Source organism: Girardinichthys multiradiatus, chromosome 24, assembly GCF_021462225.1.
Source record: "Girardinichthys multiradiatus isolate DD_20200921_A chromosome 24, DD_fGirMul_XY1, whole genome shotgun sequence".
Lineage (NCBI taxonomy): Eukaryota > Metazoa > Chordata > Actinopteri > Cyprinodontiformes > Goodeidae > Girardinichthys > Girardinichthys multiradiatus.
The window spans coordinates 11,192,785-11,216,516 of record NC_061816.1 but is presented as its reverse complement, the minus strand read 5'-3'; the positions used below and the strand labels follow the sequence as shown (position 1 = coordinate 11,216,516).

General features: G+C 39.1%; 2 protein-coding genes across 3 annotated transcripts; both read left to right on the top strand.

Annotated features, from left to right (window-relative positions):
- The first annotated feature begins 5,360 nt into the window (after nucleotides 1-5,360).
- Nucleotides 5,361-15,554, top strand: abcb6a (ATP-binding cassette, sub-family B (MDR/TAP), member 6a). 2 transcript variants are annotated; one of them, XM_047355789.1, is made up of 20 exons: nucleotides 5,363-5,624; nucleotides 6,143-6,666; nucleotides 7,356-7,496; nucleotides 7,714-7,903; nucleotides 7,990-8,082; nucleotides 8,180-8,372; nucleotides 8,462-8,583; nucleotides 9,669-9,778; nucleotides 10,268-10,333; nucleotides 11,159-11,284; nucleotides 11,365-11,441; nucleotides 11,524-11,587; nucleotides 11,662-11,747; nucleotides 11,843-11,900; nucleotides 11,996-12,100; nucleotides 13,345-13,519; nucleotides 13,634-13,746; nucleotides 13,868-13,962; nucleotides 14,337-14,405; nucleotides 14,491-15,554. In XM_047355789.1, exons 2-20 carry the CDS (start codon nucleotides 6,151-6,153, stop codon nucleotides 14,648-14,650), a joined length of 2,559 nt encoding a protein of 852 aa, XP_047211745.1. In that variant the 5' UTR covers nucleotides 5,363-5,624; nucleotides 6,143-6,150; the 3' UTR covers nucleotides 14,651-15,554. The 2 variants fall into 2 exon arrangements, 1 of the variants encoding a protein (XP_047211745.1); XR_007036765.1 differs by lacking the exon at nucleotides 14,491-15,554 and having other exon boundaries at nucleotides 5,361-5,624; nucleotides 13,844-13,962; nucleotides 14,337-14,352.
- A 1,820-nt stretch (nucleotides 15,555-17,374) lies between these two features.
- Nucleotides 17,375-22,239, top strand: cnppd1 (cyclin Pas1/PHO80 domain containing 1). Its single transcript, XM_047354729.1, has 8 exons — nucleotides 17,375-17,598; nucleotides 18,058-18,160; nucleotides 18,370-18,451; nucleotides 18,536-18,656; nucleotides 19,870-19,998; nucleotides 20,095-20,156; nucleotides 20,242-20,359; nucleotides 20,472-22,239. The coding sequence occupies exons 1-8, from the start codon at nucleotides 17,536-17,538 to the stop codon at nucleotides 21,096-21,098; spliced, it is 1,305 nt and encodes a 434-aa protein (XP_047210685.1). The 5' UTR covers nucleotides 17,375-17,535; the 3' UTR covers nucleotides 21,099-22,239.
- The last annotated feature ends 1,493 nt before the right edge of the window (nucleotides 22,240-23,732 follow it).

The following is a 23,732-nucleotide window of genomic DNA, read 5'->3' as shown; positions in this document are numbered from 1 at the left end:
TCTCTCCAGGGTTGTGGATTTGGCACAGGTTGAATTAAAGTATTTGGAGGTCAACTGCATCCACCTTATGACATTTGCAGCCGGCCGTTGGAAGCCATGAGAACCTGGTTTCATTCATCAAAGACTTCATCAGTGGTGGTGTCAAGCCCCACATCTATGATCTTGTGCCTGCTTCAGGAAGGAGTTTTACATCGTGTCTTTGCTTTTCACTTTTACTTCATTATAAAAATATTTTTTGCTTAGAAAGATGTGCAGTACTGTGAAAAATTTACCCCCCCCCCCCATTTCTTTTTGCTTTTTATGTAACACTTAAATTTTCAGATCATCAAACCTATTTAAACATCAGACAAAGAAAACCGAAGGAAATAAAAGATGATGCCTTCTTCCTTTGAAAAATACCTCCAAAGTTGCCAAAGGCAAAACATATTAATTCACCTGTTCACCTCAGAGACTTGTGCAGCAGTGCATGTCTGCCTCACAGTCTGAGTGCATGAGATATACAATAAGCAATTTCATTAATCTCCATAATATTAGTCCCAGGATGCTGCATTCTCACATAGTGTTAGACTGCCCCAAAGCTGCAGGAGAGCTTCTTTGTGTAGATGATCACATAAACAGGTAAATCAAAGGAGAATCAACCTCTCTTTGTGTTTGCAGTGTTTAGACACTGCAAACCCCCCCCCCGCTTCAGCCTATCTATATCTCTGAATCCCTAAACTCTGACACCACAAAGATTAAATCTCCTTTTTTATCTCAGCTACTTCTTAATCAATTCTTAGCCCCCCTCGGTCCCATTCACCTCTGCCTGTCTTGGACTGCAGCTCTGGTTCAGTTCAGTCTCAGTGCAGAGGCCCCCTTCGTGTTTGTCAAGAGCAGCTTGACAGCAGATCTTATCCCCTGAGCTGTTCTCTTCGCAGCTAAGGAAAGGTGAATGAGTTACTTTCGCTGAAGGTGGCACGGTTGGACAGTGGAAACTTCACCTAAGTAGGAAACTGATGTCCAGCTGGAAGTCTTTCGCAATGGAGATCATTTTATGGTGCTGACTCTGTTTAGAGAGGACAGTTACTTTTTTAAATTCTTAGAAATAAGCATTTAAATGATGGAATACCTGAAAATCTGTGAAAAGTTGATATCTAAAACATTAAACATTTATCGGGGCGTACGTAACTATCAGTTGTGCACATCTAAAGTCTGAAATTTTTGCTCAGTCCTCTTTGCAAAATAGCTCAGACTCAAGTCAGGATTGGGCAGAAAGTGTATGTGAATAGATTACTGGTCTTTGACTAGGCCTTTCTTACACATCAATATGTTTCATCTTAACCATTCCATTTTAGCTCTGGCAAACAGGTTTCCTTTCAGGATAATCCTGGATTATCCCATCAACTCTGAACAGCTTTCTTTAGCACAGCATGATGCTGCCACCACCATGGTGTGTTTAGGGTGATGTGTAGTTTTAGTTATCCGCCAAAAATAGAATTTGCATCCAGGCCAATAAGGTTCAATGGTGGCATCTTCTTCCATGTGTTTCCTGTGTCCTCTAAATGGCTTGTGGCACATTTTAAATTGGATTTCCTACAGCTGTCATGCCACTCTTTCATAAAGGCCAGATTTGTGGAGTGAATGACCAATATTCATCGGGTTGACAGATTCCTCTGCAGCTCCTTCAGAGTTTGCATTGCCCTCTTGACTGCCCCTATGGTCCACCTGTCAATTTAGATTCATGACAGTGCTAGGTTAGCCATTATGCCATTCTCTATTTTTTTTAAAGATATTGTTTTCTAATCTGCTGCTATAAATTTCTTTCTGTTGTGTCCCTTGGTCTTCATGCTGCTGTTTGTTCACAAATGTTCTCTAGTAAATCTCTCTGGCACCAGAGGAGTTGGATTTATGCTGAAATGAAATCCCACACATGTGGACTTTATTTACTAATTGTTTGCATTGGATTTTATTAAAAGGAATCAGACTAAAGGGGGATGAATGCAATGTTCGTGACAAAATGTGGAACATTTTAAGGATTACGCACACTGGGTGAAACTGAAAATGTTTTCCCAGACAAAGCATTATGTTTGAAGTGAGTAAATATAAAAAATATCAAGCACGATTGGTGGGAAAATTGCTTAAATAAGAAACAAGCTCTCTTCGTAAATTTTTATTCAGCACAATCGAAAGCTTTATTGATTGCCCTCAGTACTAAGAGTGGACATAGCACTCCTAATGCCACCAGTATTCCTTTCCCACTAAATCAGGAGATACAATTGGCATATGCATCCATCTTATCCCCACCTCTTACCGCCTATATGTGTCAGGCAGCAAACAAAGAGAGGCGGATGAGTGGAAAAAGTACGTCTGGAGACCAGAAAAGACACACCTAAAGGACTTATAGGGCTCCAGCTGATGCTTGTATGCGAGGGTTCCTTACAAAAGAGGAGAGAGATGAGCTTTGTGATGGGCAGGCCGTCACATCTAGAGGGGGGATAAAGGAGCAGGGTGACATGCAGCCGATGGACAGAAGGTCCATTTCCACTCACACAAAAGAACCAGGAAGATGAAGCAGATTAATAGCTCTTTATTCCTATTGTGAAGGCTCTAAATGATAAGATTTAGCCTCTTTTCCTTTTTTTTCCATTTTTCCCCCTGTCTGTGTGTGAGAGAGAGTAAATTCACAAAAGACATTACAAGTGGTCTTTTTTCTTTTCCTTCAATCCACATCAGGGTATGCTTCACATTTTTCACCCCCTTTTTCATATGGCGACTCATAAATACACTATTTGTGAGGAGTAATTTATTCCCCCTCAGAGAAAGGACAGATATAAAAGCTGGTGTTGGAGTCACTCTCCTTTCTTAACCCTTGGAGGTTAAAGCATTCAAACTTTACAGTAGCCACTCAGCCTAAACCCTCGCATCACAGCAGGATGATGCACTTCTGTGAGTTCTCTGAGATGGAAATTATCCCTTCAAGTGAAACACAAACCCTGTCACACCTGGACAATATCATCAGCCAGTCAGTCAGGGGCTTTTATGCAGCTGTCAGATGATGCACTGTTGCTAATAATATGTTGTGATGTGACTTTTTGACGTATAGTTTATCCTTCCCACCTGCATGAACGGGTATGAAGATTTAGTAAAAACCTGTGTTCACAAGTCTCCTGTCTGTAAGATATCTGTCTTTTCAAGCCTTTGCATTTAGTGCCATCTAATGTTCATCTACCAGCATTACATGTGGTAAAATTGTGCAAGTTTGCCCAATGATGATATAGTATCATTAAAAAGATTATTTATTTCTGTAAAATAACACAAAAAGCTAAACTTGTGCTATATAGATTAGTGAATATCATGTAACAAATAAAAATGCATTTTCTGCAGAAATGCCTTCTTGCCTTCTGAAAAGAGTCTTGCTGAACTGTCCAGGATAGTCATGCAATAGCTGTTTGGGGCTCCTTTTGCACAAAACACAGCGTCAACGCATTGTGGCATGGGGGCAATCTGCCTGTGAGACTCCTGAGGGGTTAAGGAAACCCAAGTTGGTTTAAGAGTGAGTCTTATTCTTCTATTTAGACAATTTATGGCAGGCCAGTCTGCTGCCTTATCAAGCACTTTAATACCATGGGCATTAAGTAGGTATTGATACTTTTGGTATTGTGAACTTGTCAATAGAGGGAAACATTAGGAGCTCTAAAATGTTCTAGTATATGTATGAGTTGATTGTGGATTTGATAAAACGCAGTGGACGAACATCAGCAGATACCACGTCTCCCCAAATCATTACTGACTGTGATAACTTCACACAGGACCTGAAAAAATGTGGGTTCTGTGTCTCTTCGCTCTTTCTCCAGACTCTGAAATGCAGCATGTACTTTCATCTGAAAAGAGGACTTTAAGGATTAGCTTAACACTAAGATTGTTGTGGCCCATATCCTGGATACGTCTGTGAGCAGTGGCTTTTGAAGCTCTGACTCAAGCTGCAGTCCATGCCATCTGATTTAAAGCCTTTTCTTCCACTCAACTTTCCATTATTATGCTTGAATACAACACTCGGTATTCTGCAAGCTTCTTTTACACTTACCTTTTGTGCAATGACTGTCTGCTGGACAACTGTCACATCTGCAGTCTTCCCCATGATTATGTAGTCCATTCCAAAATGTGGACAGAATGCAGGAAGAATTAATTTGAGAGGTTTTCTTTAAGGAACAACATGTCAGCTAACAAGTTTACCTGCTGGTACATTGATCTCTGATCTCTGAATAGACTCTAGCTGAAGGAAAGTCACCCATGTTGCTGGTCTTCCCTGTCTTTATTCAGCGCCATCTGCTGGTTATTGTATTACATTTCAAGCTATAGTGCGATAATAGAGTATTACTTGCAGAGTATTTCTACTGTATAAAATAGATCTATTTATCTGATGTGATCCTGTTAAAGATTTTGTGTGGATTTTACAGCCACAACAAACCAGAGGATTGACAAACAATATGTGCTGATTCCCAGTTTACTTGATTTATTATCAGGCATGACATTATGACCTCCTATCTGCCTGATAGTGTGTTGGTCTCTCTTTTGTCGTCAAAACAGCCCTGACTAGTGGAGACATGGACTGCACTAGACCCCTAAAGGTGTGCTGTGGTGCCTGGCTCTGAAACCCGAGTAGCAGATCCTTTAAGTTCTGCAAGCTGTGAGGTGAGAGCAGCTACAACATTTACTCAATTGGAGAGAGATCTGGGGGTATTTGGAGGTCAGGTCAACACCTCAGACTTATTTACATTTATCTAAAGCTTGAAGCTAAAAGAAAAAGAAAGATTTTATTTGTTATTTTTGAAGGATATTTCTTTTTTGAAAATGCAACATAGAAAATTCCAACAATTTGATAAAGACCATAGGCAGAAACAACTTTAGATCTAATTAATGCACTAATGTTAAATCACACAAACAAGCAAATCAGAAGCAAGAAAGGCATTCTTATTGTATATATAGTTATATTATCTAAAATAGAGTATGTGTTCCAATGAGGCTCGTTTGTCAGATAAATAGTATCTTTTGAAAATAACAACCTTTGAGCAGGTATTAAACATACTTTTTTATTAACGCCAGATTTCTGTGTCAAAAATGTTTTTATTGGTCTTATGTACTATTCTAATCTTAAAAGTTGTGTTTTCATTAGCTATAAAATGAAAAACATCATAATTAATGGAAACAAAGGCTTTAAAAATAATCTGTGTGTAATTAATCTATTTATAGTATCTGACTTAGTAAACCGAGTTACTGAAATAAATTAACTTTTTAATAATATAATTTATTGCGTCGGTCTCTTTGTTTTTGATGGTGATTTTACCTTTCGTCCCCTGGGGGGCGCTGCAGCGCCTTACGTCGTTGCGTAAGCGTCGATTACCCAGCCTGTTGTTTAATACACGAAGCTACAAGGACGAAGCTGTGTTGGAGTCGCTGACAGCAGCAATGACAGAAAGATGGCGTAGAAGAAGCTGAAGTTTCAGCTGCCGGTTAGCTTAATTCAGGTGTTTTGTGTTGAAACTGACGGAGTTCGCAACAACAAGCCGGTTAACAGAGCTACTGACGGCTAATCTCTGTTGCTGTTTATTGGAGGATCTAAAAATTATCTGAATCCGACAAGCAAGGTAAGGTTCAAAATCAATAATGGACTACTACAAAACGTTAAATGTCGTAGTAGAGCTCCATATGGTTGCTCCTGATTTTTCTCTGTATATCGTAGATTAAATGTGAATTGTTTCCACATTTTTGATGCATGTTATCATTTGAGCGCGTCTCTCATGGAGAACTATAGCGCACCATAATTTATCTTCTGTATTCCTAAAGGAAAATCCTGGGTAATATATTTCCTTACACACATCATGATGTATTCAGTATTTATGCCTGTTAATTAAACTGATTGTGACTTGCAACTAATAGAACTGAAACATTATGTCCCAGAATATAACACGATAGCAATAAAAAATGATTTTTAACTCAGAAATGTCATCAAAATAATAAGGTTACATCACTCTGTTTGTATTGAATCTATATCATACATGTTTTGGACTTCTTAATTGAATGACTAAAATAATTAACTCTTCTGATAGAAATGTGAGAGATGCACCTGTATGCTCTCCTACTTTCTCCTATATCTACCCCACAGCTGCAGTGATGGTGTTCATCCAGAGCTATTGTGAGGCAAACACCTCCATCTCCCACACCTGGGTGGATGAAGGTATCGCCCCCTGCTTCTACTTCACCCTGGTTCCCAACATCCTGCTCGCCATCTCCTTCTTTCTCGGCACCGTCCACTGCATTTGCTACCAGAAGTATGGCACCTCCATGGAGCCCAAGTTCATCCCTCGCTCCCGCCTCTACGGCTTCCAGCTGGCTCTCACCGTGCTCCTCCTGCTTCAGTTTCTTGGTGGGGTGGTGTGGCGTGCTGCCAGCAGCGGAGAGCTCCCAGGTTACGTGGTGTTATACAGCTGCTTCTCAACCCTGGGATGGGCCTGGGCTTTAGCCCTGCTCAGGGTGGAGAGGTGGAGGGTTCCACTGATGGACCGGACGAGGGGACACAGCACCGCGCTGCTGGTGTTCTGGGCTTTAGCTTTCTCTGCTGAGAACCTAGCCTTCGTCTCCTGGTACAGTCCGCACTGGTGGTGGGACCTGGAGACCACTCAAAAAGAGGTGAGGCATCATGTAGGAAAAAACTGAGAAAGAAGAAAAAGGGTTTTTTGTTTTTTTTATTTAATATCTGTAATTGTAAAACTTGTATGCATTAATCAGGGTTTAAGTGTTGCTTCACCATGATCCTCTGTTTGGCTTGTGTCTGTTATACTTCACTCTCCCAGTGTTGATCCAAGAGTGTGTGATCATTCTGTGTATCTGGTCATTATGATAAAACGTCTGATATTGTCAGTCTAACAGGGCAAAGGGTAGATTTGTATTTGTAGTATGGGCCACTCCTCTTCAAGGTGCAAAACCTGTCTGAAAAGCATTGTATCTGCCTAGATGAAAATAGCACAACGGTAGACATGTTTTTCTTTCTGCCGAGTCATTGCCGACTCTTGTTTCAGATCCTAAACTCTGCTCTGTTAACAGAAAATAATCTTGCTCCACCCATGCTGAGTCAGAGGTAGTAGTTCATAATTGTAAGCATGACTTGAAGTTTTTATGTTGCTTTTCTACTTCATTGGCTGCTTATCCATTCACTGTCTAAAGGCTTGATTTAAGAAGTGTGGTTTTAATAAAATAAAAATAAAAGTCCAGATAATAAAACTTTTATAAATTTGTTATAAAGCACATAGCTGTGCAGGTAGCATTAAATAAACATCCATAACTGTAACTGATATGCTTTTAAATGTTATACCTTTCAGGTGCAGTTTGCTCTCTGGTTGATCCGCTATGTCTGCACTGGACTGCTCTTCTTCATTGGTCTTAAAGCCCCTGGCTTGCCCCGAAGGCCCTACATGCTTCTTATAAATGAAGACGAGCGGGATGTGGAAAACAGCACGCAGGTAGGTACATATGAAGGTTGGACAGTTTAACAAATCAACATTATTTATGCTGCGATAAATGGTATAAGCACCAAACAAATGAGATATGGTTTTCTGGAGGGTTTGGTGTATCATAGTAAAAATGCACAACACACTTTTTAGATTTTTCTTTGTAAATATAACCCACCAAGGATCCTCTCCTGCTTGACTCTGTATTTAATGTGTTTCTGCTTTCTAGAGTTTGTTAGGAAGAACGGAGGAGAACCAGTCCACCTGGCAGGGATTCAGGAAGAAGGTCCGCCTGCTTGTTCCCTATATGTGGCCCCGGGGCAACATTATTCTCCAGGTCCTGGTCCTCTTCTGTCTGGGATTGCTGGGAGTTGAGCGAGCTATTAATGTCTTTGTACCCATCTATTATAAAAATATCGGTAAATGAGGCCACGTATTTTAGGTGTATGACATTAGAGCTGGATAAAAATGTCCTCTAAATCTTTGCTTGTGCCATATTTCACAGTTAATGGGTTAACCGATGGCAGCAGCTGGCACACTGTGGCTTCTACAGTGGGTATATATGTTGGACTAAAGTTCCTGCAGGGTGGAGGAGCAGGTAAATATTACCTCTAATTTGGAAAATAAGTAACATTTGAGAGATCTCTTGATTCTCTTCTTTTATGAAATTTGCCTCCGGCCGTCCTCTTCTTCAGGTGCCTCTGGGTTTGTCAGTAACATACGTTCGTTCCTCTGGATTCGGGTGCAGCAGTTCACCAATCGAGTGGTTCAAGTTCGCCTGTTTGCCCACCTGCACTCCCTCTCCCTGCGCTGGCATCTGGGCCGCAAAACAGGGGATGTGCTCAGGAGCATTGACCGCGGCACCTCATCAATCAACAGCTTGCTCAGGTCTATATTTGTTAATGTTTTTAATGATTATATGGTTGAATAGTTACTGTTAAAATGAAAAACATCTAAACTAATGTGTTTTTTCACAGCTACATTGTCTTCAGCATCTTTCCAACCATCGCTGATATTGTCATTTCCATCATCTACTTCGTCACTTATTTCAATGCCTGGTTCGGCCTTATCGTCTTCATCTGCATGACCTTGTACCTCAGTAAGTGCCGCATGTTGAAGGAAAACTATAAAACTGAAACGCAGCTGCCATCTCTTAAGTTACACTGCTGTGAAAAAGTAATTGCCCCCTAAACCTAACAACTAGTTCTGCCACCCTTGGCTGCAACATCTGCCATCAAGCATTGGTGATAACTGATAATAAGGCACATTCGTCGTTGTGGAGGAATTTCGGACCGCTCTTCTTAGCAGAATTGTTTTAATTCAGCCATATTGAAAGGTTTTTGAGTTTGAATGTTCTGTTTAAGGTCCTGCCACTGCATCGCAATCAGATTTAAGTTCAATTGTTTACTAGACTGGTCCAAAACTACTTTTTGGAATTTCTAAACCATTTAAGGTTGTTCTGCTGCATTACACAAATGTGCTTGAGTTTGAGGTCAAAAAGTCATGGCCAGGCATCAACCACCTTCTAAAATGTTCCATGCTAGTCTCATCCTTCCACATAATATTTTCCCAAAAAATAAAGATGTTTTTTTAAGCAAATATGAGATGGGCAGAGGTTTTGGCCTTGGATCTTACCCATGGATGCCTTTTTTGCCCAGTCTTGTTAAATGATAAACTGACCTTCGCTGATGAGCCGTCAATGAGCTCTTGGAGTACTTTTTATAGCCTGGCCTCCTTGGAAAGTTCACCCCTGTCCCAGGTTTTTTCTATTTGTGGATAAAGGATCTCATTCTGCTTCACTGGAGTCCTAAAGCCTTAGAAATGGGTTTGTAACTCAGTCCTTCTGTTTCTCAACTATAATCGAATTTCTTTACATCAGAACATGATCTTTTTGAGATATTTTTGCCTACTTCGTGTTGTCAGACAAGTTTGTTTTGAATGTGTTTTTTGATTGGACAGGATCAGGTTGGTTCTTTTTTTTTCCTTATCTGAAATCATCGTTCAAAAACATGATGCATTTTGCATGTACTCAGGTTGTGTTTGACTGATATTAAAGCGTGTTGGATGATCTGAAACGTTTATGTAAGACAGAAAAGCAAAAACCGGAAACCTTTAAGGGGAGCAAATACTTTTTCACAGCACTGAAGAATGCTTAGGATGGCATTAATTCCTGATGTCTTCTAGCTCTCACCATCATCATCACTGAGTGGAGAACCAAGTACAGACGAGACATGAATCTGCAGGACAACGCTGCCAAGTCCAAGGCTGTGGACTCCTTGTTAAACTTCGAGACGGTATAATTAACTTCTACCATGTTAATGCTAACAAATTAACCTATATACATTTTTGGGTTATTGTTTAACGGGACTATGCTGTCTAATTGGACTTCTTCTGCCAAAATAAATCATGGGAAAGAATTTATTTCATATGAGGATGTGTCTACCTAATGACATTGCTCTTGTTAGATATTTGGTAATAAGGTGGAATGGTGACAAAACAAACAACTTTAATGATTTTTTAAAACGAGAAATTGATGTAGACGTTTGTATTTATGGTGGATTTTCTGTGATCCACACATACATCTGCATTTGGATTTTTCTTCCATTTATTTTAGTAATTTTATTACAGTCTCCAAGTAATATTTTCTTAAAAATCTATAATTGTGACACAAAATATAATGAAGCAAATATATTTGCTGTAATGCCAAGATTGAGAGATTTAGGGTAGAAAGTCTGCTTTAAAATCACATAGCTAAAGTTTGTTCTCCTTTTGTCTTTTTATAGGTAAAATACTATAATGCAGAGAACTATGAGGTCAGCCGGTTTGAAGACGCCATCCTAAAGTATCAGGTAATTGAGAGGAGGTAAAGTACAGTGCTGCTTTCCCTACGATACCTAACAAAAACAGTTTGTCTTTAAAATATGTTGTTTTACTTTGACAGCAGTCAGAATAGGCTTGTTCAGTCCTGTCAGAGGAGATCAGGACCTGTTTTAACTTCCCAGATTGTTATCAAAGCTACGCTTCACAGTCTGGTCTGTGGATACAAATAAGTCACAACCACAAACCTCTGTGTATTTGATTGGGATTTTATCTAATGGACCAACATGATTTTGGTAGTTTTTTACAAACTTAAATCTGAAAAGTGTGCCATGGATTTGTATTTAGCTCCCGAGTCGTCAAACTGGCAGAAGAATCTTTTATTGCACTCACAGCTGCAAATCGTGTGGGGTCTGACTCTACCAGCTTTGTGCATCTGGGAAATGAAATGTTAGCTCATCCCTCTTTGCAAAGCAGCTCAAGCTCACTCACATTTTATGGAGAGCATTTGTGAAGATCAAATTTAAGTTCTTGCCTCAGATTCTCAATTAGAATTGAGTGTAGACTTTAACTAGGCCATTGTAACACATGACATAAAACCATTCCATTTTGAGCTGTTGGGGGTAAATACATTTCTTTCTACTTAAAAATTATTTTCTACTTTCTTTTGTGATTCATATTAATTCACATTAAATCCCGATAAAACACATGAAAGTCGTTGGTTGTAATTGGACCAAAAGGTTTAAGGGATTAGGATAAAAGGTATGGTTTTGATTTAAAAACAAATATCCGCCTGAGATTCAGCAGAAATATTCCACAAACTTGAAATAGACATTTCCTATCTGCTCCTGTTTTAGGCTTCAGAGTGGAAGACTCAGGCATCCCTCGCCTTCCTGAATCAAACGCAGAACGTCATCATCGGGTCTGGACTGCTGGCCGGCTCTTTACTCTGTGCCTATTTTGTCACAGAGAGGAAATTTCTGGTTCTGATTCGGTTCATTCTCACCACATTTTGATGTAGTTTTATTTTTTTACTATGGCAATGACAATCTTCTGATCCTAGGTTGGAGATTTTGTCCTCTTCGGTACATACATCATCCAACTGTACACCCCTCTCAACTGGTTTGGAACCTACTACAGGTAAAACAAGGCTGTACTGGTTTTAGATGTGGCCAGCTGAAGCTGTGTGTTTTTAAAACCACAATTTGTCCTTTTTCTGTAGAATGATCCAAAATTCCTTCATTGACATGGAAAGCATGTTCAAACTGTTTGAGGAGGAAGAAGAGGTATGTTTTAAACTGGAGAGCATTTGGAGCTGTGGTGTAGCGTTTCCTTTAAATGTTCTCCTTGTCTTCTGCAGGTGAAAGATGACATAAATGCAGGAAATCTGCTGTACAAACTGGGAAGAGTGGAGTTTGACAATGTTTACTTCAGCTACATAAATGGGTTTGTTCATGTTTTGCTTTAATTTAGGTGAAAGGTTGTGGAAAAACTTTACAAATTTAAAAAGATTTTGTAATTGTAATATGTAATTTTTACAGAAAAGAGATTCTCAGAGATGTTTCCTTCACTGTTCTTCCAGGACAGACTGTTGCACTGGTATGGTTAATTTAAATAAAGAGAATTTCCCAGCGTTAGTATATTGTATGTACTCCATTATGTTCGTTTTGGGTTTTTTTTGCTCTCCCCTTAAGGTTGGACCATCGGGATCCGGGAAAAGTACCATCATTCGTCTGCTGTTCCGTTTTTATAATGTTCAGGGAGGCTGCATTCGCATTGACGGCCAGGATATCTCAAAAGTAGGGGTCTAGTAGCAGCATTATTACAGCAGAATGCTTCAAAATGTTATTTTCCAGAGCATATATCAGAGTTTTATAGCTGTTCTTGTCTGGTTTGTTCAGACTTGAAGCCCACGTTGGCTACATACATTTGCATGGGTAAAATACCAGAAATATGTAGAAAATGTGAGCCAGGAACACCTCAAAGTTTCCCAAGAGCAGTGAAATCACGCCTATAACACAGTATCCAACCTTGACGAAAGTTATAGCGAAGCCTCCAGCTTGAATTTGAGTTCATAAAGTGAAGATCTATATGGCCCTTTTTTTTAATGAGGAGAAGGAAGTCAAGAGAAATGTTTTTTTGTCCTTCTGAAGTGCTGCAGTTTGGAGACCTACCAAACCGGCACTTTTTTAAATAGATTTAAAGCGCTCTGGGGTGAGCTCCTCTGCCTGTTATTTACTATAGTAGTAAATACTGTATTTCAGTATCCTAAAATTCTAGCAGTGTGTTAGACATTGTCATTTCTACTCCACTTCCTATTGGTATTGTTACTTTAGTTTGCACAAGCTTGCCTTTTTTTCCCACAAAATTTGTCGCCTGAATACTTTATTCGCGAGCAATGCAGACGTCGTTGAAGTCTCACTTTTCTCAGATATTTTGTTCTGGGAGAGGACACGCAAAAAAGGCTACAAAAGATAGCACTTAATTACCTGATAAAATGTATGCCCACTAACAGTCCTCTTATGGCCTGGCTGTGTACTCCCTGCTGCAACAAGTGGCTACCTATTCGTACAACATGTTACATATTTGTACTCATGTTAAAGGCTGACAAGATAATAATCCACTTTTTGTGTACAGCTGCAGACAGTGATGATCAAGACATTGCTGTTACAGGTCTATAGATGTTACAGATCATCTATAGATGATAGTGCTGGTCTGTTTTTAGTTGACGTGTTTCAGAAAAGTATATTCTATTTCACTATTTCTGGGTTTTCTAGCTCTGAAAATTGGTGATACATGCTCTTTTATGGAAAGTTGGTGTGTATGAAAGCATTTCTACATGGTCAACGTAGAGAAATATGTGCATCAGAAATGACTACATGAGATTCTTTGGTTGAAGAATACTTTCCATGTTATCTCTATAAAATAGGTCTACTCTTTTTTTAATTAGCAAAACAAAAAAAACACCAAAGGTCTGCTTTAAAGCTAATTTTGCTTTACCTAATGGCTGCATACTAAATATTATTACCTTGTGTTTTCTCAGGTTAAGCAAACATCTCTGCGAGCTCACATCGGTGTGGTTCCCCAGGATACCGTGCTTTTTAATGACACAATCAGGGAAAACATTCGCTATGGTCGCATCACTTCCTCTGACCGGGAGGTGGAGGAAGCAGCTCTAGCTGCAGATATACATGATAAAGTCATGGCCTTCCCTGAAGGTAACATGTTGGGCTTGCAGGTTGCAATTCCTTTTGTTATTTTTTTGTTTGCTTTGTCTTAACTCTATAGTGTTTTAATTCTTGTCACCATGTTGTGGGATCTATATTTGGCAGGCTATGATACACAGGTGGGGGAGAGAGGTCTGAAGCTGAGTGGAGGTGAGAAGCAGAGGGTTGCAATTGCCAGAACAATCCTGAAGGCACCTCAGATCATCCTGCTGGATGAGGTATGATAACCTTGAGTAAAATACCAGAAAGAAATTCGTTAAGAATAAAATGTTTATCACAACTTAAAATGGCAGAAGTCATCCCTCTTGTCTGCAGTGTTACAAAAGAGTTTATCTTTAGGCAACATCTGCTCTGGACACGCAGACCGAGCGTAACATCCAGGCCTCTCTAGCTAAAGTCTGCACCAACCGCACAACCATCGTCGTAGCGCACAGGTAGGAGGTGCACACAGGGTTTAAAAAAGCTCCACATCTGGATAAGTACAGATAAAAGAAGAAGTCTGGAAAACTGTTTATATTAGCAGACTTTATTTCGTATTGCTTTGTCTTAATGTTCCAGCCACCCATCTTTCCCTTCCTTTTCTTCCAGTCTCTGGTTTTCCAGGTCCTATATTTGAAGCCTGACCCCTGTAGAAATATGAATTTATTGTTTAAAGAAAATTCTGCAAATGTGTGACTGGAAAACTGGAATTTTGAAGATGTGTAATACGTAGGAACCCAGTTTACCCAGTTTAAATTATTTGCTGAACGGTCTTCGTGTCATTTTCTTCTGTTGTCACTAATGGACCGGTTACTTTGAACAAAAACAGGTTGTCCACCATCATTGGAGCGGATCAGATTCTGGTCATCAGTGACGGTCGGATCGCTGAACGAGGACGGTAGGTTTCCTCCCCTGATCTTATTGTCACCGTGTTGCACGTTCCCTTCAATAGGGAGAAATTGTTAACTTGCTCTCGTTCCAAGACATGAAGAATTGCTGTCCAAAGGAGGTCTATATGCGGACATGTGGATGAAGCAACAGCAGGCCCACGACTCAGATTCTTCATCAGAAACTGAAGCAAAAGATCGTAAATCTGAGAAACTACAGCCGCCGTCCACCTCTTCAGCCCATCAAGGGCATTGAATGTATTTATTGATTGAAGCCAAAAAGTGCTTTTTTGTACTCTACTTTTGAAAGAGTTGATGCTTTATTTAAAAGTAGAACAGAACAAGGTGATAATGTTATTTATTTTAAGTGTATGTGCAATGTCAGGTAGAAAAAGGAAGGTGCCTTTAAAAACTGAGGATGTAACACTATTACCAAATGCATGAAAATACACACTCTTGTTTAATCTCTTATTATAGCTGAAATCATTTTTATATCCAAATATTGGGCAAAAAGGGCAAAATGCTAGCACAGGAAAAATAAACAAGCATCAGATTTCTGATGCTTAAATTGGCACCTTCACTGCCTGTAAGGTTTTTATTTGACTTTTTGTTTTTATATTTTGCATTTACTTTACGTCTGGGTTCTGTTTGGAAAAATAAATTTTTTTTCATCTCTTGCCGAGACATTCATCATTGGACTTGGAAGCAATGAGAATAAAAGGCAATAAATTAAAAACAACGTTCAGCTGCATCAAGAGATGAATAATTCAGTTTCCCACTCACCATTATAAGAATGAGAACAAGCTTTTTTTTAAAGAGATCCCTAAACAAGTGCAGATGTTCAATCACTTTAGTGTAGTCGGGTGTATTAATTGCTTTCTCGTCATTATGGTTTATAGAGTTTGTACAGAAAAAGTAATACATGTCTACTGCTCTACAATCCATTCCAGGTTAACTGCTGGTTCTGCAGAGAACACATTATTAGTACTCTCAGTATGTGAAATACAATCATACACTTTGTGGTGATCCACATTATTTCTAAATATGTTTTCTTCATCTTTTGACATGTGAATCTGAAAATGTACGCTTCATTATGTGAAAATTATGGACATTTTTACCATGTCATGATAAACAATAAAATTATATTTTCACAACTTCAAGGCTGTAAATGAAAAACATCTATTTCTTTGAGATGTTAATAAAAAATGTTACTTAAGAGTAAAGGGGCTGCATACACCATAAAGTTTGTCATGGTGTATGCAGCCCAGTAGGTGCAAGGGGTTAAAATAAAAGTAGTTCCTGAAGATCTGTTCCCCTTCGTATAATGTACTCAGATTTGTAAGATTACTGCAATGTTGCAGCAGGTTTTGTGTAAAGCTGTTTCTCAGTGCAGACCAGATTTTTTTATTTTTATATTTTTGCTGTTTTATTTGTTTGGTATCTGAAATTGTCAATTTGTAACTGCTTTGTAGATTTTTCAAGCTGACTTTGATGACCAATGATTTGTAGTAATTTTTCTCCCGACTGCTTACAGTCTGCTGTAAGAAATGTGGTTATGGGATTTCAAGAAATAATATTTATCTGCACAAATTTGTTTTGGATTGATCAGGAGCTATAAAAGGGGTGTCCTGCAGCTTTTGGATGCATCCTTGCTACAATATACCTGAACTCCCTTGTCAGCATTCAGTCTTTTAGCTCTGCAGAGGCCTTTTAAACCTGGTTCTGGTGTGTTGGAGTAGGAATGTATCCAAACGTAGGACAGTGGCTCTCAAGGACTGGACTTGGGCATTCCTGGGCTCTAAAGCTTCATATTTATATAAAGTTTGATTGGCCTATAGTATACTGTGTTTATCACAAATTCCAAGAGAAATAAACCGATACACAAGAGTTAAATATAGAGGTATGAAATACTTTGTTTACAAATACATATTAGGTTGGGACAAAATGGGTACTCTTGAGTTTGAAATGGGGTGTTTCTTTGGATGATCAAATATTTTAGAAAAAGAGTCAAGGCCATAAGGAACTAATTAAAATGCTTGGAACTGTCGCATGACATTTAGGGACCCATAATAAAACCCTTTTTTTCTGATTTTATTACATGAAAGAGTTTTGCCATTTTGCCCTGAAAGAGCCTGAAAACATAATTGTTTTTAGATCTTTTCCATCTGGAAAAAGTCTGTTTCACTAATAGATAAGTAAACCTCAACATCTGCAAGTTTTTGTTAAGCAAATTATGGAAATGTGCTAAAATGCAACTTTCATCCTGAGGTAATAGTGTACAATAATGAAAAATTGCATGTTGTTTTGAAGCTACATTAAATCACAAATTGTATAATCATGGCATGATGTTTTTTCTCGTGTATATTTATATTTATATATATGGGGAGGGGGCATGGTCTACTATTACAGGGAACTTTGCCTTCATTATTTGCTTATTTTCACTCATTTTCTCCTATTTCCAAAATAAAGACTGCCTAATTTTATATTTCTTTAAGGAAGAAAATGAGGGCAGTGAGGGTGAAAGTAAATAGGCCTCTATAGCACAGTTAAAGATAGCGGTTGAATTTCTATCCCCTTTTTCTTAAAAATGTATAAAATAAAACTGAAGTCATACTATAAAAAAGGAAAATGTGTTTCTTATATCTAAAGATCAAAACAGATTATGGGTGACTAACTTAGACATACGGTACAATATTGCCTACAGCGATCATTCAGACGAAAACATTTTCAAAGAGTTCATTTTATTTTTATATGAGCAATTGTGGTACAGTGTTGCATATAGTAAAAAAATCCAAATACTTCTAAATACTCTATAAATAACGACATAAATAGAACTATAGCCTTACTAAAACTTTTAACTTTAATGTATGAAATATTTAAACGTTCCCCCATTTTTTAACGTACTTATTTTTCTACTTTAGCGCTTTCTTTCCTTCCCTGACAGCGCCCCCTGCCGTCCAAGCGCCCACATTTGTCTGGAAACGAAAGCAAACAACACACCAGGCGGGTTAGTCGTCACTGGCTGTATTCGGTCAGGGCGTGTTCATGCCAAGTTAAGCTTGGCAGGAAGAGGGCACCAGGCCGATTAGACTTTATTTGTTCCTCCAAATTTGACGGACTGATGTGTAATTCTCAGTAACTATGGATTTCGACGCGTTATTTAATGAGAATACGTTTCAGTTTTCGGACTTCCAGGAGTTCACGGTATGTCGGTTAGCTAAAATCATGCTAGGTCAACTAGCTAAGCTCACTAGCTCGCCGATGTGAGTGACAGATAACTCCGACTGCCTTATATGGCAAGAGAGAAAATGGCTTAACTGTCTTTCCAGAGCTTTTAACTAAACTTTAATACCAATTAATGCTTTAAAAATGAAATACCGAATGCTAAAATAGTATGACTTTTGGATTTGTTGGTGGGTAAAGGGTTATTGGCCAGCTGTTAGCTTAGCGCGCTAACGTCAGAGTCTGGGTTGTGGTTAATTGTTGTTGCAGATGGCTTCCTCTACGGCGCTACGTTGTAAAAGCAACAGAGATTTCCTGAACCGTTAGCTGTGTTTGCTTGTGATGTTTTTTAAATTGTGTTTGAGCTTTTTCTCTGAGCGGGTGTTTTTTTTTTTTTCTGCTTTGAAGAACACGTTGTAACTCGTGCTGTTGTCATTGCAGTTTCTTCCTGGCCACCAAAAGCTGACTGAGCGAGTGAGAAAAAGACTGTACTATGGCCTGGATAAAGATGTTTCATTAGATGCCCTTTCCTCCCCTGTTACAGGTTAGGGATTGTCCACACCTAGCACTTTCTTGCGTGAGACTTCATAATGTCAGTAATATTTCTGTTTATTTTACCCTGTTTCGGTTTTATCAGGGCTTTTTGTCATTATATTCGAATAAATGTTTTGGTAATGTAAATTAAAAAGTACTGCGCTAATTTGCAATTGCACTTAGGTTTAGATTATTGGTGATTTTGTGCTTGTGCTGCAGATATCGCTGTTGAAATTTTCCAGAAGTCTGCCCCAAGTCCAATCCGCAAGCTTCAGAAGAAGTATGCTGCTCATGTTGCAAGGTTTGTCTTTCTAAAATATCCGTTTTTTTAAGTATTGCATTGTCAGTCATTGTTTTACTAAAGCACCTTTCTCTCTTGGTTTAGGGAGGCCTGCATCTCTCCATGTGCCATGATGTTGGCTTTGGTTTATATTGAAAGGCTGCGACACAGAAATCCTGAGTACCTGCAAAAAATCTCCTCATCTGACCTTTTTCTGATCTCGATGGTATGCGTCTGGGGAATGGGGGTCATATGTCATTGTAAAAAATATAGTAGCATTAGAACACCCGTCACATTTTTGACATGTGTCTCTATTACAAGGTGTGTGAATGGGGGGAGCAGTTGTGTTAAATTTGGTGTTTTTGCTCTCACACTCTCATACTGGTCACTGGAAATTCAACATGGCTAATAACTCTGAGGATCTGTAAAAAAAAGAATTTCTGCTCTACATAAAGGTGGCCTAGGCTATAAGATGGCCAACACCCTGAAGCTGAGCTTCCATACTTACAGCAGTTTAACAAACCTCGCCATGGGCGGCCAAAGAAGTTCAGTACACATCCTCAGCGTCATATCTGCATGGCCATCATGCCGGAAGGAAGCTGATGCATAAGAGCCTTTAAACAGTTTGCCGAAGACAGGCAGGCTAAGGACGTGGATTACTGGAATGATGTCCTGTAGTCTGGAGAGACTAGGATAAACTTATTCAAGAATGGTGGTGGCAACCAGATGAGTACAAAGATGAGCGTGTTTTGCCTACAGTCAAGCATGGTGGTAGGAGTGTCATGGTTTGGGGTTGCATGTGTCCCGCTGGCTGTGGGGAGCTATGGTTTATTGAGGGAACCATGAATGCCAACATACACTGTGGCATATTGAAGCAGAGCATAATTTTCTCCCTTCGGAAACTTGACGCAGGGCAGTATTCCAACCTGATAATGACCACAAACACACCTCCAAGACCACCACTGCTTTGCTAAAGAGAGGGTAAAGGTGCTGGACTGGCCAAGCATTTTTCCACACCTATTGAGCATCTGTGGGGCATCCTCACACAGAAGGCGGAGGAGTGGAAGGTCTCTAACATCCACCAGCTCCTTGATGTCGCCATGGAGGAGTGGAAGAGGACTCCGGTGGTGGCCTGTGAAGCTAGTGAACTCCCTGCCCAAGAGACTTAAGGAAATAATGGTGGCCACTCAAAATATTGACAGTTTGGCCATTTTCACTTAGAGGTGTACTCACTTTTTTGCCAGCAGTTCCGACATTAATGGTTGCGTGTTGAGTTATTTTGAAGGAAACTTACAAGCTGTACACTGACTGCTGACCGAAATGATAAAATATTTACAAAAATGTAAGGGGTGTACTCACTTTTGAGAGATACTGTATGTGGGAAGTGTATTGCTGTTTTAAGGCAATTTCAATTTATATTGTATCTCATTGTTCTCTAGATGGTTGCCAGCAAGTACCTGTATGATGAAGGTGAGGAAGAAGAGGTTTTCAATGACGAGTGGGGAGCGGCTGGGAAACTGGACGTCCAAACCATCAACAACCTGGAGATGAGTTTCTTGAATGCCATTGTAAGTGACACTATGAGTGTGTTCTTAATGTTTTCCTGTGTGTGTGTGATTGTTGGATAAAGTTTTTCACTCTGACTCCTGTGTTTTATTTTCAAGGAGTGGAGCCTCTTCACAGAGCCAAGGGACTTCTTTGATATACTCAGCCAGCTGGAAACCAGGTTTGTACAAATCTAAGTCTGACGTAAAGTTTATTTCTTATGAGTCTGTGGTAATAATGGATGTTTGATTTTGGGCTGTTGGCAGCATTGCGGAGAAGCAAGGAATGAAACGTGGCTGGTTTACCTACACAGACCTGTGTGTGCTGCTGGATCACTCTGCATGGAGTCACGCCCTCGCTGCCATCTATCAGCACTTTCTAAAGGTTAGAAACCTGTTTTGACATGAATTAAAACCAGATAAAGAAAAATAGTCAAAACAGAGTGGGCCTTCAATGGAATAAAAGGTAAATCAATTTCTCCTATCTTTGGTTTCAGGTATCCTGTATGCTTGGTCTGGTCTATCTAACCAGTGTAGCTGGTCTTATTGCCACCAGCGCTGTGGTCCACCAGCTCAATTTGTCAAGAGGTGACCAATCACTGCTTCCTCCAGTAAACGAAATCAGCTTCACCTTCATCCAGACTTCCAGTCTCTGTCCAGCCCATTCCCTGCCCTGTTTTGTTCTGACCAACAAGTCTCTGAACAGTCACACTGGTTTGGTTGAAATCAGCCAACACCAAAGACAAAACGATTCCCCGCTGGTTTCTGCAAAAAGCTCGGTTTTGTGTCTCTGGGGTTCTCTCCTGGGCTCAGTGGGTCGTACACATCCTGGAAAAAAGTCTGAATTGGAAACTGCTCAGTCCTGGCCTTCTTCCTCCTTCGACTGTTCTGGCTGTTTTGCAAACCTTCCTCATCTTCAGTGTTTACTGAGAAACACCTCGGCACTCCTTCACCACAACCCTGTTGGAAACCATCCCCAGTCGACACGGCTATCTTCCATGGAAGCAGCAGGGTCAAGTCTGGACTCACAGTTTGGGGCATTTCCAACAGTAGATCCGTCGCCCTGCCATCCTGAGTTTCTGCTGCCTGCCAACAAATATCAAGCTCTGCTCATGCCTGGCTAGCGGCATCCCCGTTTGTCATGCTGGAAACATCCCTGGAAACCATAAAAGCTTTGTTTTCATGACTCCCCATTGTCTCAGTCATGTTTTTAGAATATATATGTAACGTAAAGTGGCACTTTTCAGAGAGGGTGAAAATTCATTCATTTTATTACACGGTGCGTTGAAAACATAAATCTGATGCAGCAGAGATTAATGCCCTCTAGTTTTATTTTTACAGATGATCTTAAAGGTGACAAAACTGCTTGTTTATATGGGAATGAACAAGATTTGTTGTGAATGTCCTGAGCTATAAATGATAATTGTAAAGATGGTAACTGCTTGGGGGGGATCTTGTATGTGTTTTAAGGTTGCTAAGCATATCTACAAGTTAAACGCTATCCAGTGAGTGCTTATTTTACTAGCTTCATAAGGAGGATGAACTAAGCCAGTTTAGACTGTTTCCTAAGTTTTCACTTTGTGTACTCAGTGTTACTATTTGTTTTTCCATCACTTAGGGGTCAGACTTTGGTCAAACATGTTCCAAGCACTGATTTTTGTTCACCGAATAGGTTGGGTTTTTTCCTTGAAAACTTGATAAGGTTCACTTCATGCAGAAGAAGGTATCAGACTGGAAGTAGACTACTGAATAAAAGCTTTATCTGCAGATCAAAATGCACCTGACACAGATTTCATAGCAATTAAATAGATCTTTTTTCTTTTTTTTTCTACAATATTTGGCATTTTCTTCTTTTTCTGCACCATATTTAATGTTGGTAATAGGATATGACAATCTAAAAGACGGTTTCCTGGAACCACGTTGTAGGTCAGTGTGGAAGATTTGGCCTCTGGGTTTTGTAGCAGCTTTTTTTGCTTCTGTGTCTGACACGTTAAAAGTCTAACTGAAGTGTTTTTTGTTTATGCGATCTGGAATTTGCACATTTTGTAGATGTACACCACTTGTTTTTATTATTGCTGCTTTGTTGGCATTTAAACACCACAGAAGAAGAAAAAATATTTTTATGTGCATTTAAGCAAGAACTGGGAAAAACATTCAAGTTTTGGATTTGATACATTTTGGAGCAGAAAAACGTTTAATTTTGTAAATGATGTAAAAAGAGAAAGTGGATAAACTCAGAAATAATAAATGCTTTTCTAAAAAATATTTTTCTTTGTGTTCATTTCCTTAAAATCCAACCCTAATCTTTCAATGTTTAGACTAAAACTGTATTTTGCTTTTTCTTTATTGCTTAAAAATAATTAATTTATATATTATTTTATAAAGTCTCAATAGTGATAGATGCATAGATGAGAAAGAGAGGAACAATAAAAATGGTCATATATCGGAACTGATATCATCTGAATGTTTACCAATATTATCCCAAATTTTCTTATATTGTGCACCCCTAACTGGTCCAAATGTGTAAATATGGTTCTTTTGGTGTCTTTTTAAAGCTGGATATCTGCAGGGTTGAGAAATTCTTAAATACCTCCAGGTTCTCCATTTTATGTCCTTGCTTTTTATTAGGTTGCATCCTAAACTTCTAAGTTTAATACATTTGCTTTTCACATCAACTTATTTAATTTAGTTGTTTGGCTAAGGATTTGGGATGTTATGCTGAAAACTACAAGGCCCATGATTCATGGTGGCAGACATAGAATTTTTAGCATTTTAAAATGGGTTTTCTTTATCTGGTACCAGCTTCATCCTCATAGGACTTTGGTATATCAAAGAAAGTTTGGTTATAATACAGACTTCAGTAATTTAATAAAACCTGTTAGCAGCCATTACGAAGCTTAATGTGTAAAAATGAGTTGAAGTTGGGTTACTTAGATGTAAAAGTAATGCTGCAGCATGTGTAATAAGTAAATTATTATATGTATTTGACGTATGTCTCAAATTTAATCAAAATGGTCCTTAGTTGAGATTACTGAATATGGCAGAAACTCTAAGGTCATGTTCCACCATTGTGAGGCAGCAATTTTATTTCACTTATTTGTGCAACCTTGCAGATACTGCACATTACAGTTACTGGCTTCTCTGGTAAGGAGTTATACTTGTAATGTGACAGAGGTCCAATTTTCTTAGCCACTCTGCAAAATGGGACACACATAAGCACACGGCATTTGTCTTGCAATTTAAACACAGTGAAGAGGATGGTAAAACAGGTTAAAATCTCCAAAGCTCACTTGTAGAGAACTGTAGCAAAGAGTAGCATCTTGAGGCCTCGGTAACCATGTGATTCTACCTACATAACAGCACAGTCACAAGCATAAATGTATTAAGTCTGCTAAACATTACTGGGACTACTGGGATGATGAAACCTAAATGAGTGACCTGGTGCCCACTGGTAAGTAAGGTGGTGGACCTGTGATGCTGTGGGCCTGATTCTCTTCCACAGGGCTTGGGAACCCTCTTATAGTGATGGAACTCTTAAACATCAAAAGATTTTAAGTAGGAATATGGTCAACACATCTAGAGATATGATCCTCTGTGTGCTCCAACCTTGTGAAATGTTATAAGTGCTGTTTTGTTGACAAATAATGTTTTACAATGTATTTCCAACAGTGACACCAATAATTGTGGTACACATGATTTCATGTTCTCAAAGATTTCAGTGTATGATTAAGCTACTGCTATAAAAGATTAATTTATTT

Bases quoted from the DNA above. Each gene is read 5' to 3' on its own strand.
- abcb6a (XM_047355789.1), top strand. From the start codon at position 6,151: ATGGTGTTCATCCAGAGCTATTGTGAGGCAAACACCTCCATCTCCCAC. The intron at 8,083-8,179 runs GTAAATATTACC...CCTCTTCTTCAG, and splicing joins CCTGCAGGGTGGAGGAGCAG to GTGCCTCTGGGTTTGTCAGT. The intron at 11,748-11,842 runs GTTTGTTCATGT...TAATTTTTACAG, and splicing joins TACTTCAGCTACATAAATGG to AAAAGAGATTCTCAGAGATG.
- cnppd1 (XM_047354729.1), top strand. From the start codon at position 17,536: ATGGATTTCGACGCGTTATTTAATGAGAATACGTTTCAGTTTTCGGAC. The intron at 17,599-18,057 runs GTATGTCGGTTA...TTGTCATTGCAG, and splicing joins CGGACTTCCAGGAGTTCACG to TTTCTTCCTGGCCACCAAAA. The intron at 20,360-20,471 runs GTTAGAAACCTG...CTTTGGTTTCAG, and splicing joins TCTATCAGCACTTTCTAAAG to GTATCCTGTATGCTTGGTCT.